This window comes from Rousettus aegyptiacus, unplaced genomic scaffold (genome assembly GCF_014176215.1).
Source record: "Rousettus aegyptiacus isolate mRouAeg1 unplaced genomic scaffold, mRouAeg1.p scaffold_m13_p_12, whole genome shotgun sequence".
Taxonomy (NCBI): Eukaryota; Metazoa; Chordata; class Mammalia; order Chiroptera; family Pteropodidae; genus Rousettus; species Rousettus aegyptiacus.
This window is the reverse complement of record NW_023416287.1, coordinates 32,867,515-32,881,681: the sequence shown is the minus strand read 5'-3', so window position 1 is coordinate 32,881,681 and position 14,167 is coordinate 32,867,515. Positions and strand designations below refer to the sequence as shown.

The following is a 14,167-nucleotide window of genomic DNA, read 5'->3' as shown; positions in this document are numbered from 1 at the left end:
TTGCTCTCAGCTCTGACATCCATTAACTTCATATTTGGTAGCTTGAACAATATCATGGTAGTTGTATTTACACCAAAGAAATCTGAAAACTCTTTAAATGGAGACTTCTCTCACCTAGAAAGTCAGTTTACTAGCATATAATAATTTTTCCAGCAAAATAATAATTTTGGTATTCCAATTATTATTCACTGTCATTCAGAAGCATTTATTGGCCTGTTGATTCACCCAAGTAACCTTTCACTAGTGTCAACTGCATTTTAAAAAATCATTCCAACTTTTCTACTTGTGTGAGAAGAAGAGGTGATGCAGGGAAGAGGGAAGGCAAGAGTTAATGGTCTTGGGAGGCTGGTTCAGACCTGTCTTGCAGAACAACATGCCTGAGTGTGAGATCTGAGCTGAAGCTAGCCTGTTCACCAATGTCTGGCAAGGCCAGCTGGTACATGATGGAACCATCCAGCACAGAAATCCCCCATGACTCCAGTACTCAGGGAGAGCAGCTTCCCAAGCCTATTCTGCCTGAGTGACAGCATCCTTGGCCACTGAGTGTGACTTGAATAGCTGCATCCAGCTGCTGGAGACAAAACTCCCAGGAAGCCTGGTGGGACTAAAATCAGAAATGATGATCCAATTAAAGCCCCCAAACCTCAAATGCTGACTCCAACCTTGTGGGCTTTGTATTAGCATTAATAATGGTTTCCTTAAAATCACTTAGTGGTTTGGATAGCTAGCTGCATCTCATTAAGAAGTCAACTCCCTTTGCCTAAAATGTGTACTTATAGCACTTAGGCAAATGATCCTTAGCAAGATAAGGTCTTCATGCTGACTAGCTGAAAGGGCAGTACTCCCCACAGCTGAAGGATTTTCCAAGGGTACTTCATATGAGCAGGCTAAATGAGAATAGCAAACATTAATATCAAATTCATGGAATGTAATTTAATATTGGGTGACCACTTAAAGTCTATTTTCAACATATAGTTCTTTTAAATAATGAGACATCTTACATGGGTATAGGAATTAACATTTTAATTAAAATTTTGTCTTGGGCTTTATGTTTTACCAAGGGCTAGCAGAGTCCTTGTCTTAGCTTGAATTATCTTAGAATTAGACACTAGACAAAGGTTTGAGTGCTAGTACTTAATTTGAGAGATTATCTTAGGAAACACCAGAGGAGAGTAGAAAGTGAGACAGGAAAGTGAAGGCAGCCAATCCTGGGTGTGCTAATAAGCAAGTTCCATTGTAGATAATCAGGGCTCGATTTTACTGAGGACCTCTGGGCAATGATATTGAATCTTGCTGTACAATCCCATATATTGTCTGTGTATTTGAAATGTGGCTAGTCTAAATTAAGATGTAAATGTAAAACATTAACAAGTTTTAAAACCTTAGTATGAAAAAAGCAAAATATCTAATTAATGATTTTATGTTGCTCATGCTAAATGATGTTTTACATATAGTATGTTACATAAATATTATTAAAATAGTTTTACTTTTTTCTTTTTACTTTTTTCAATGTGACCACTAGAAAATCTGAAATTATACATGAGGCACACGTTATGTTTCTACTGAAAAGGGACAGAATAGAACCTGCCTCCAATGTGTCCTGCAGGGGTACTGAAAACTCTCATCTATCATTGATTGGTTGAGAGCTGTCCAGAGAAATTAATCTCCTGGTATTTTGAGTTTGCTTTCATGACCAGAGAAAAATACTCAACTTAGGGTCACAAGAACTTTCCTTAGAAAGCTGCTTGTATTGTAAAGCGACATGAATGCCAAGGGAATACAGGTAGGGAACTGACAGCTGCTGCTACCATCCCTCTCACACCTCTTTCATTTCTGCTCCTGACTTTTAGATCCTCCCTCCACTTCTCATGCCCTCTGGATCTACTTCCTTGGAGAGAGCGAGGGAACTTTAGGAATAAGACATGTCAGACTGAAGAAGAGTAGAGAGAAGCTATGATCATTGTTCCAAATGAACAGTTATGAAGAAAAGGAACTAGTATTATTTCTCCATGAAGGTAGTGAAAGATCAGGGGAGGGAAAGTGATTTAACTTAACAAGAAGAATAATTTTAACTAAACTTCACCTAATGAAATAAATTGCTTTAGAATTTAAAGAGTTCCTTGTTAATGGAGCGACTCAGACTGAGGTTGTCAGTGATTTGTAGGGAGTTCTAACATTAAATAGGAGCTTATTATACAAAATTAGGACCTCTAAGAAATCCATTTTCATTTTAAAACCTGGCCCCTTTTCATGCCTAGAGTAGTGTAGCTGCTGAAATGGGGAACATGGTGCTCTTTTACTCTAGATAAATCCTATACCCTACCAATATTTGTTAGAATGGGGGCAGAGAAGCAATAATTTATTGTTTACTATGGTCCAAGGAACATTTAAGGTTGGGTATAATGCAATCCTCTGAACAAGACTGTGTGTATGGTGAGTTATTGCCTCCAGAGTTGTAAATTGAGGATTATAGAGAAAAGATTCTTGCCCAAAGTCAATAAGTGATGGAGCCAGGAATGAATTCAGACCTATTGAGTCAAGCATTCATTGTCATTCACCCATTGCATAGCTACCTCTGTCCAGAGCCTATACTTTTAGCCACTAGCTTTCTCTCATCAAAAACTGCTCTTTCATATGTGGTTCCATAGTATGGTGGTTAGCACATCTGCTTTACACGCAGAAGGTCCTGGATTCGTGCCCCAGTGGAGCCACAGTCCATGGTCTACAGCCATGCCACCCTGAACAAGTCTGATGTCTGATCTCAGAAGCTAAGCAGGGTTAGGCCTGGTTAGTACTTGGATGGGAGACCACCTAGGAAGACCAGGTGCTACAGGCATAAATAATAATAAATAATTAAAAATAATAAAATAAAACTGGTCTTTCTTGAGGAATTGACAGGCATCTTAATTTCTGATAATGTGAGTAATATATCATATGTACAAAGTGTATTTCCAAAAATGGCCACAGTACTACTTCAGATCCTACATGCTTTGCAGAAGCTCACTGTTCCCCATTAGGAGATTGAGTCCAATTTCTCTTCCCCAAAGCCTGGGTTGGCTTAACTGACTGTCTCAAAGAAAGGAGTTCAGTGGAAGGGATGCTATGGAGCCCCTGAGGCTGAATCTTACAGAAGTTCAGCTCCTTCTGGCTGGCTCGCTCACTCTCCAGAGAAACCACTTTGGAACCTGGACACCATGCTGTGAGGAAGCCCAGGCCACAGAAACAGGCCCTGCACAGGTGTTTTAGAAATCTGCTCCAACCAAGGTTTTAGTTGAATATGAATATCAGTCACCAGCCATACATGTGAGTGAGCAGTTCTTCAGATGAATCCAGCTCCCAGATGCTGAGTTTTCCTGCTGAGGCCTCAGGCTGCGTGGAGCAGGATTATCAAGTCACTCTTGCTGTTTTCTACCTAAATTGTTGACCCACAGAAAACACCCATAGTAGGTGGGTGCTTTAGTCACTAAATTTTGAAGGCTATTTGTTACACAACTCTATTAACTACAACATCGTGTTTCATTTTTACCTTAACTATCAGGCAGCTCAAAGTCAAGATTAATCCTTAAATACAATAACTGCATTGGCCATTACTGTTAGCATGACTACTTCTTTATTTTATGACTTTAAAATATGTTTCTATTTTATTAACCTTGTCTTTTCTTAAAAAATGTGGTGTGCATAAGCAACAAAATGATCCTTGCCCTTACACTAAAGATAAAATTATAAATTTAATACCTGAATCTTCTTTCATCTCAACATCTTCTTCTTCATTGTCATCTATTAAAAATAGAAAAATACAAAGAAAAATTTATATGAAAGCTAGAAAAACCTGAATTCTCCAATTTGATTAATAAAAAAATAAAGATAAAAACCTTAGTAGGAAAGAGTGATATAGCATGTATTTTAACAATTATTATCATACTAAATCAGGAAGAAAGTATACACATTAGAGTACAATTTGACACCTAGGGTTTATATTTCCTTTAAAAATATTGTATAACAAGCTATATATGTAATAATTTTTGTTACAAAAGTTATGCATGGCTATATCATTCATTTCGATTCTAAAAAATAAAAATCACAGGCTTTAAATGCCATATTTTCTGTTTTTATTAAGGATATCTGAGAAATATGGGCATCACCATTTGGTTGTAGGTTAACTAATGACTAATCTCTGCATTGCACCATAAAAAGTGTCAGTTTGCTACACATGTGAATCCAAACCTTTAACAATGTGCTTTCAAGTGTCCACACCAGTTACACCATTCCCATTGTAACTCCTTTTAACTGGAGAAGGACATGTTTTCCTTCTGCACTCTGGATTACAACATATTTGCTTTTTTGAACTTTTGACGTATTGTCATCTTTTCTCCTTAAATATTCTTTACATCCACACAAATATAGAGGACAATCTGGTGATGACTAGAGGATGTGGGGGTTGGTAGGCTGGGAGAAATAAGTGAAAGGTTAAAGAAGTACATATTAGTAGTTAATAGATGATCACGGGGATAGGGAGGGAGCACAGCACAGGGAATACAATTAGCATTAATATAATGGCTAGGCGTAGAGTAGAGCTAAAGGAGAGAAAAAGCAATTAGGGTGATCGTTTTATAAACTAGATAAATGTCTAACCAATATATGTATACTGGAAACTAATTATATATATATTCCTTACATTCAGACAGTGCTACATCCTGTTCCCATGTTTCCTCCTATCTACTCACATGTTACAACCCAGATTCTGACTATCAGTGCCATTTACTTTACCTATATTTTGGTTTTGTAACTGGTCCTCTCTTCTCCCCACTCCTGACACCAATTCCTTTTACACGTAGCTGCCAAATCAGTCTTAAAATATTGTTCTGATCTGGTTCACAATCTTTCAGTGATTCGACTAATAAGAAAAGTCTGGACTCTTTTGGGTCACGTTCAGTGCCAACATATTTGTCTCCAACCATTTTTCTCAGCTTTATCAACTCCGTTCCACTCATGCTATCACTTATACATATGACAACTCTTCACTCGGTCTCTATTTTTTCAAGGGGTCCTTTATCCTCCTCTACTTGCCTCAGTCCTGGAATTAATGTCTTTTTCCATCTCTATTCACACTTATCTTTCAAGGCCAAGTTAAAGTATCATAACATCTGCTCAACTCAAATTTGAATAAATAGTATTATCTTTAGTGTACCTAATTTTTACTCCCTTCTGAGTATGAATTTTAAGGACCTTTGAGTTTAGATCTGCATACCACTCCTCCATCCAATCATTTACTAAGCATCTTAGAGAAGTTACCTAACCTTCCTGAGTTTCAGGTTCATCAGCTATAAATTGAGATAAAAATGCCTCCTACATAGAGTGTAAGGATTAAATGAGATAATGCCATATAAAGCACTAGGACAGCTACTGAAACAGTGCTAAGTGCTAAAGATTAGCTATTATTACTATCGAATCCCACAGTCTACTACTTGTTAGGATGTCTCTTTTCCATACATTCATCTCTAGATCATAAATTAGGCAAAGATAAAGACTATATCTTATGTTCCTCAGTATCCCCTTGTACCTAATGTAATTAATTTTATACACGAGAATCAATAAAGATATTTTCACTGAATTAAATTCCTGTTATTTCATATGTCACACCTACATAGTAGGACATTTAGTATGTAAATGAAGGTTCGAAAACAATGGGGACTCAGTAAAGATTTGCAACTTCTTTCTGAATGTCTTATAATTTAGTAACTTTGAGCCAAATTTATTCAATATGGTACTTATCTTATTGTTAATTATAAATAATGATTAGAGATATGTTGGTCAGTGGAAATGGAAAATGCATTTAACTTGAGGTTTTAGAAAAGTAATTCTTGATGGCCATAGTCAACTTTTAAGGAAATATATTTTCTTCCATTCAAATATGTTAGAACATTAGTGATTTTCTCTACAATAAAGTTTTTTCATTCTTACTATGAATGTTATTTTGAGAGGAAGAATACTTATTTCTTAGAAACATAATTTTCTAACTAAATGATTACCAAAATGTTATAAAGTATATTCTTCAGAGATTCTTCCTTGGACTTAATGTATTTAAACAGAATTGATATTTCCAAAACCATCTAAAATCTCTATGACAACAGCCTATCTGGAATCTCAGAGTGGGATGAAAAAGAATCTTTACAGTTTCTAAGGAAAGATAAAAAGAGAATCTAAGATCTTTTCCCCTGTTACCCATATATCCATTAGTCCATCTGGCAAACACTCATTGGTAACCTATTGCATGCAAAACTTTGTGTTTGTGGAAGTAGAAAACACCAAGATGAATCAGACTCTTGAGCAGTTATCTGTAAAGTTATCATTACTAAGGAAACTAAGACAGGCCAATAAATTTGAACATATGGTAGAGAGTAGTCAGTGCCGTTACAGCAGGTGTCAGAGGAGGGATAGATGCTTCCAGTCTGTACTGAGAACATCATCCACAAAATGATACTCATGTGTCGAAGGATCAGAAATAGTGTTTTCTTCCTTCCTTCCTTCCTTCCTTCCTTCCTTCCTTCCTTCCTTCCTTCCTTCCTTCCTTCCTTCCTTCCCTCCTTTTCTTCTTTCTTTTCTTTCTTTCTTTCTTTCTTTCTTTCTTTCTTTCTTTCTTTCTTTCTTTCTTTCTTTCTTTCTTTCTTTCTTTCTTTCTTTCTTTCTTTCTATTACACTCATTCCCTAACTTATTCATATATTGGTTAAGAGTATATCAAGAATCTGAACTCAGAGTGCTTGGGTTTACTTTCAGGCCTAACTATATGCAGCTGTGTAATCTTATAAACCTGTACCTAAGCTTCCTCATCTGGAAAATAGGTATAATCAACATAACAACCTAGAGTTGGTAATACATGTAAAATGCTCACACAGAATGAACATTAAATAAATACTGGCTATTACTATTAGGATACCATTGTTGTACTACTTTTATTACTTAAACAACCATTTATTGACCAGCACCATGTGCTAGAACTATGTAAGTCCCTGAAGATAGGAGTTATTGACAATACCTTCCTTCAAAGTGCTCAGAAAGTGGGTGATATAGAAAAGTAAAACAACAATCAGGTTAAGAAGTAAGAGATTCTCTGGTGTAGGTAAGCAGAGGTTTTATTGGTATATGTGTTGCTGAAGTGAGCACAGTAGAGATTCTACTGAGAAACAGATAAGACTCAGCTAAGAGAAAAGGTCTATGAAAGCTTTCCAGAAGAGACCAGGCTTAATCCTAAAAGGTGAGAATTAGCTGAGAAAAAGACTGTAGTAGATTCCCAGCAAATGTGGGTGTCTTGCTAACACCTCCTTGCTTCTTGACACTTCAGTGCTTGACAGCCTGATTTCCAGCCAGCAGCCCCTGGGTCTCTTTGCCTGAGGGCTTTCTCTTGAGCCCACTCAAGAAATATCAGAGAATTTACGACTCCCCTCCCCTAAGAGGGTAGCCTTTCATAAATAACTGACAGGATCTGCAAACAAATATTTCAGCTACCTTGCTTCTCAGGTGCATGTTCTACACTGTCTCTTAGACTCCCCCCCCCCCCCCCCCCCGCCTCCAACCATGGAAATGAGCACCAGTTGTCCAGTGGTAATGGCCTTATAATTTAATATTGCTGCCTTCCTTTACTTCCCTGTCTTGCTTCCCAAGTCCCTTCACAGTGTTTCCTGGGATAATCTCCCAAATAAAGGACTTCTACTTGAATACCTGTTTCAGATCTTCTGGGAAGGACTCAAACTAAGACAAGAATAATTGTGCTCGAGCAGGAGAAAAAGTAGTTGTTAAAACACATGAATATGAGCAGTCAAGATGCTTTTAAGAAAATAAAACTAGCTTGGAAAGGTTGAAGAAAAGAGTTAGTTTCTTAGGAGGAACTAAAGATAAAGTGATCTGTTCTGGCAAGATCTTCCTTGCCAGGTATGATGGCTAATTTTATGTTTCAACATGACTAGACCATGGGGTGCCTAGACATTTGCCAAACGTTCTTCTGGGTGTGTCTATGAGGATGTTTCTGGTTGAAATTAACATTTAATCAGTAGACTGAGTAAAGCAGATTGCCCTTTCATCTAATCAGTTTAAAGCTGACCCTTTCACTAGCATTAGGAAACTCCTTCTGCCAAATAACCTTTGTGCCAGACATCAGATTTTTCCTGCCTTTGGGCTGAAAATGAAATATCAGCTCTTCCTGAGTCTCAAGTTTGCAGGTATTTGGATTGAAACAGTACTAACAGTACTATTGGCTCTCCGGGTTCTTAGGCCTTCAGACTCCAACTGGAACTATACCATCAGATCTCCTGGGTCTCCAGATTGTCAACTGAAGATTTTAGGTCTTCTCAGCCTTCATAATTGCATAAGCCAGTTTCTCTCTCTCTCTCTCTCTCTCTCTCTCTCTCTCGTCTCTCTGTTTCTCTCTCTATATATGTGTGTATATGCTATTGGTTCTGTAGAATCATGATTAATACACCATGTTAAGCATTTACACTTTATCCTGAAAATTAAACAACTTTAAGGAGAGGGATGACATACCATCTTTTGATAGATAACATTTTTTCATAAGAGAAATTTACTCAAAATCTACGAAACACATGGCTTAATAGTCCGATATTATTTGTACTGAAATCAAGCACAGAGTATTTTTGGTCTACAAAGTACTTAATGTGCTATTATTTATTAATGAAATCCACTTTAATTCAGCATTATTTTTTATAATGTGTTCAATTGAACCATATTTATGCAACACATTTCTACAAAGACTTTTTTCCTTAAAACAAAAATAGGAACTAAAAAGACAATATATAAAAGAAGATAATAGCCTATGGAGATAGGGAGTCATGCCATTCAAAATTTGGAGCAGTTAGGAGACTGATGGAGCGTGGGCACAGAGCTACTGCCCTTTTTTTAAAAAAAAACAGTTCTTCAAGCATCATACTTCTTTGTTAGAGGACAAAAATGAAATAAAAGGTTCTTAGCCAAAGTGATACAGATGCCATTTCAAAATAAAGATCAATCCATTAGATGGTATTGTTCTGTGTGCTCAGAAACCCAATTCTAGAAAATCCCTTCCCTTTCTAGGCAAAGACCACCCATAGGCTAAGTGCCCATTTCATCTTAAGGGACCTTTTTGATATTAATTTCATAATGGATACTCTTTTTGTTCACAGAATCACTTTCTGTCAGATTACCCTATTGAGTTCTGCACAAAAAGTACAAATATAACTAAAGTTCTTATTTTGATCAAAAATGAATTTGAAAACCAACTTGTTTCCTATGAATAACCAGTTTTCAGTAACAGCTTCATACATTTCAGAAAGCCCTTCATAAGAAAGTATCTAACCTGGTTTGAAGTCTGCTTTGAATATCTATTTCACCTTCTTTTATGGGATACACAGTTAATAAGAAAGATTGTCCTCATAAAGATACCTGCCTTTGGAGAAATATCTTGTTTCTCAATGACAAACAGTCCCACACTTTTTTGAAAAACAAAATAGACTCTGGGTTTTGTAATAACTTGGGATTTGCCTTACTCCTTTATTTGGAGTTCCCCTAATTAATACAGTCTCTTTGGCAAAGTTAAAAGAATAAAAACAAACAACCTCTCATAGAACTTTAGTGTAAAGTGTGTTCTCTTGACCTGCAGCATCATTATCATGCGATAATTTTTTAGAAATGCAAATTTCAACTCCCACTAAAGATGTATTGAATGGGAAGCTCTGGGGGAGGGGCCTAGCACTTTGATTTACCAAATCCTCCAAGTGAATTTTAGGCAAGCTGAAGTCTGAGAATCACTGGTCTAAAAATGTTCTGAGATTTGTGTGCTGGAGGAGAATCTTGCGGAAACAGTAGATGTCCCATTTTTTGAATAACCAAGCTGAGCTAATTGGAGGTCTAACCAACACTAATGTTGGTAAGGGGGTACCCGCATCACAAGATTTCTGGAACTCAGAAACAATTATTCTCTTCGTAAGACACGCTTGCTTTTTTCCGTATTTGAAGTCTTGCAGCTGGATGGCATGGCTATTGCAGTCCATTGCCAGGACTCGTATTGTTCTGTTAGGTTGGCTAAGGGATGTGCACATGACTAGAGAGTAGCTTCAAAGAAACCTGTGGGTTGCAGGGAAAAAGGAGTGTGTTGTGTTGGAGAAAGTTACCCTTGTCAGCTATTGAGGCAGTGTCTCCACACCCAAGAAAATAAAAGGACTGAAACCTGAAATAAATTTACAATTTCCTTGTCAGAATTTCAGGGACATGTACATATATGGGCAGGTCTGCCAAATAGAACAATTATAGTGATCTTGTGCCTTTTATTTTATGTGCTCTCAAATCCCTGTTTTTAAGGCTTAATTTCATACCACAGGCTTCTTTTAATATTCCTTAATTTAAAAAATTAATTCATCACCAAGGGTTCCTAGGAGCAATTTTCATTTGCAGAGAAAGCAAATATTATTAGCAAAAATGAAGTGCTTTAAGTTTTTTAGGATTCCCATGAAATAGGGAAGATAGTGGTATCTTCATGGATTCTTGTGAAACTTGACAAAGCAAAAATTCAGAGCAAAAACATGACTGACAAAGGGAAAATCCTCACAGAGTAGGGCTCCTTCCATTAGGTTGAAAACCTGGATGCACTGAATCTAACTAATGCTAAACCCACTTTCTACAAGGTAGTTGATAGGGCTAAGAAAATTTTAAGAATCCCAAAAAGCACCCCGCCCCCCCCCACACACACACCAATTGGTTCTTGACCAAGGGGAGCACTCAAATCTCATTAATTTATAAATCAATCAATTAATAAAAGGCATTGCTTAGAAAATTGCATGGTTCTGCTGCTTCTGGCTTGGCCAACTGGGCATATATAGGCTGGTACCAATTACCGTGATATGGGATTCATGAGGAGGAGGGTGGGTGGGGGAAATTTTGAGTATAGTTTTGGATGTGTTGAGTTGGAGATGGCTGAGGGACTCCTAGCAGGAGATGACCTGTGTGCAGGTAAGTGTACCACAGAGAGCTAGCAGGAAGAGAAGTAGAAGACAGAGTGGTCAACAGGATAAAGGCTACCCAGGCATGTAAGTTAAAGGTTGCAAAGGGTCATGTGAAGTCATGTAATCAAATATGCACTCGTTTTAATAACCATGTTCCACTCATCAAAGAGGTCCTGATAACCTCAACAAGGGTAGTTGGGGTATCATGGCAGAGATACCAACATGATTGATGTGGATTATGGATTGAATAGCAAGTGAAGGAGACAAGTCTTCAAAGCCATGTGGCTGAATAGAAGTTAGGCCCACACATAAAGTGCAATATAGGTTGAAGGGTTTTGTTTACTCGATTGTTTTTATCTTTATTCTTACTCCTGTGTCTTATTAGAAATTATTTAATTCATATAATATTCCTCAAAAGTATTCATTTTTTCCCTGCATTTTCCTCAGTGTTTTCAGCTACAGAAGAGAAACCAGTCTACCCAGAATATTTAAATGGTCTTTCAAAAGCTCTACAGTGGTCTCTGTTAAAATGCCTACACCATCTTCCCTTCTCCAAACAGCATTTTGTTTTTTTCAGAACTTTTCAATGAGATCAAACTCTGCTTAGTCAAGGCTCCTGTCCCCAGATCTTCGTTTGTTCTGCTGTTTATCAGCATTTGCTATACACACTGCACATTGCCCACTTTTGAAAGGACAGATTGCTTTCTGCCTATACCTGCAGCTTGTCCCTGCATTCCAGTTGCTTGGTTACAACAATACTTCACTAGATTTTCATTGAGGGCAAAATGTGATTGTAGCTTCGAGACCCATTAAGTGAAAATGGTTAGCACCCATTTCTAAGAAGGCAGTCAATTCATTTATGTCACATTATGGAAAGCATGTCTTATATAATTCTAAACATCAATATGACCCACACATTAAAAATGTACAAATGTATACAAATGTGCCAAGTCCCCATAAATATTCATAATTAAAGACAATTCTGAATTCTTTCACTGTAGTTTTTTCTACACAACATGTGCCATTTGGAAAAAAAAAATTTATAATTCAGACTAGATAAGCAGTTTATCTTGCATTTCTTATGCTTATTTAAAGGCAATTGGTGAATTAGTTTACTGGTGCTGCTGTAATAAATTTCCATACATTTAGTGGCTTAAGAAAACACAAATTTATTATCTCACAGTTCTGTAGGTCAGAAGTCTGACATGAGTCTAACTGGGCTAAAATCAAGATGTTCACAGTGCTGCATTTCTTTCTGGAGGTTCTAGGGGAGAATCTGTTTATTTGCCTTTCTAGCTACCAGGGGCCACCCACAGACCTTAGCTCATGGCCCCCATTTTCCATTTTCAAAGCCAACTAAGTTGCATCTCTGAACATTATTCCAAAGTCATAGCTTCTCTGACTCTCTTCTACTGCCTCTCCCAATTTTTAAAGACCCTTGTGATTACATTGGGTCCACCCAGATAATTCAGAATAACATTTTTATCTTTCAGCCAGCAACCTAATCAGCAATCTTAATTACATCTGTGATCTCATTTTCACTTTGCAGTGTAACTTGACATATTCATAAATTAAGGCATCTTTGTAGGGAGATTATTTTACCTCTTACCACACCTGGTAATCAGGAAGCACTTTGGTGTGTATAAAAAGTGCCTGAGGAGTAGAACTAAGAACAATTCCTTTTGAAATAAAGTGATTTCCTATGGATCAAGTACATAGGCTTAAAATCAAGGTGTTTTTTGAGTTTTCTGTTTTCAACCTATTCTCTTATGAAAAGCATTTCTCCTTTTTTTTTACCTTCATTCTTTTTTTTTCTTGCATCTCCCCTTCCTCCTCTCTTCATACCTAACTTCCTTCCTTTCTTCTATTCTTTCTTTTTCTATATTTTTCTTTCATATTTCTTTTGTCTTTATTTCTACTGTTCCCTATTGTTTTGGTTATAAAAGAATAATATCACAAAGACAAATGACAAACTGGAAAGCTATTTGCAACATATATTTGAAATGACTAATAACTAATATATAAAGAGTTCTTGCAAATCAATAAGAAAAAGATGAAATAGTCAATAAAATGTGCAAACAATATAATTAGAAATTTCACATAAGACTTTGAGATATAATTAATAAATAACTAAAAAATAGGATAAGCCATACTAGTAATAAAATACTTTGTAACTCATTAATTATCTCATTTCATATATACGAGTGATAATATGGGATTGTGCCCCATTATAAAGAGTGGAGAAAAATAAATTCTCATATCCTGCTCATGGGATTATAAATGCTGTGTAATGAGCTGAATGTTTGTGTCCCCTCAAATTCATATGTTGAAATCCTAAACCACAATGTTATGGTATTAGGAGGTGGAGCCTTTGGGAGGTATTTAGATCATGAGGGTGTAACTGTCATGAACTGGATTAGCGCCCTTAGAAGAGGAATCTTGGAGAGCTCTTCTCTTCCACCATGTGAGTATAGAACAAGAAACTGGCTGTCTGCAACTTGGAAGTGGATCCTCGCCAGAACTTGATCATGCTGGCACCCTGATCTCAGATTTCCAGCTTCCAAAACTGTGAGGAATAACTTTCTGTTGTTTATAGGCCTATGGTATTCTGTTATGGCAGCCCAAATGTACTAAGACACTCAGGTTGCTTAATGAAAGTGTTAGTGTTCATATTTTTCATTTTGTAAATGGTGAGTCCTGAAGTTATTAAGTACACACCATTCATCCATAGTGCTGCAAACACAGTTGCCAATTTGACAACCACTATCAAAAGTATCTTGGTTTTGTAAGCATTGTGAAAAAGCAATTGTACTTTTGAAAAGTACTCTAAAAAATGTGGATGTGTGCCAGTATTTATCTATTTATCTATCTATATAAGTATTATTTATGAATGGATTGAGAATAATTTGAATAATAATTCCAAAATTCAACAGTATGATTTTGGGTGAATATTTGATCCATTAAAATTATGCTATGGAAGAATATATAATGATAGGAAAAAACGTTCATGATTTGTGGCAGGTGACATACAGCAATTTATAAGACTGCATTTTTGGTTATTTGCATTTTCCATTTTAAAAGACCTGAAGGGTAAACAATAAAATCTAATTCATCTCTGGACTGTAGGGCAGGAGATGGTTAGCATTTTCTTCTCTTTTATTATGTTTTTTTTTTTTTGCTA

At 36.6% G+C, this 14,167-nt stretch overlaps 1 protein-coding gene and 1 pseudogene across 3 annotated transcripts in view; one reads left to right on the top strand and one right to left on the bottom strand.

The window, feature by feature from the left end:
• The window catches only part of MACROD2 (mono-ADP ribosylhydrolase 2), a 1,752,897-nt gene that overhangs the window by 140,822 nt on the left and 1,597,908 nt on the right, over positions 1–14,167 (bottom strand). For all 3 annotated transcript variants that reach the window (XM_036229035.1, XM_036229037.1, XM_036229036.1), the window contains exon 10: positions 3,736–3,777. In XM_036229035.1, coding sequence (XP_036084928.1) covers positions 3,736–3,777 — 42 coding nt within the window. The remainder of the gene's footprint in view (positions 1–3,735; positions 3,778–14,167) is intronic.
• LOC118610614 lies at positions 2,721–2,836 on the top strand (annotated as a pseudogene).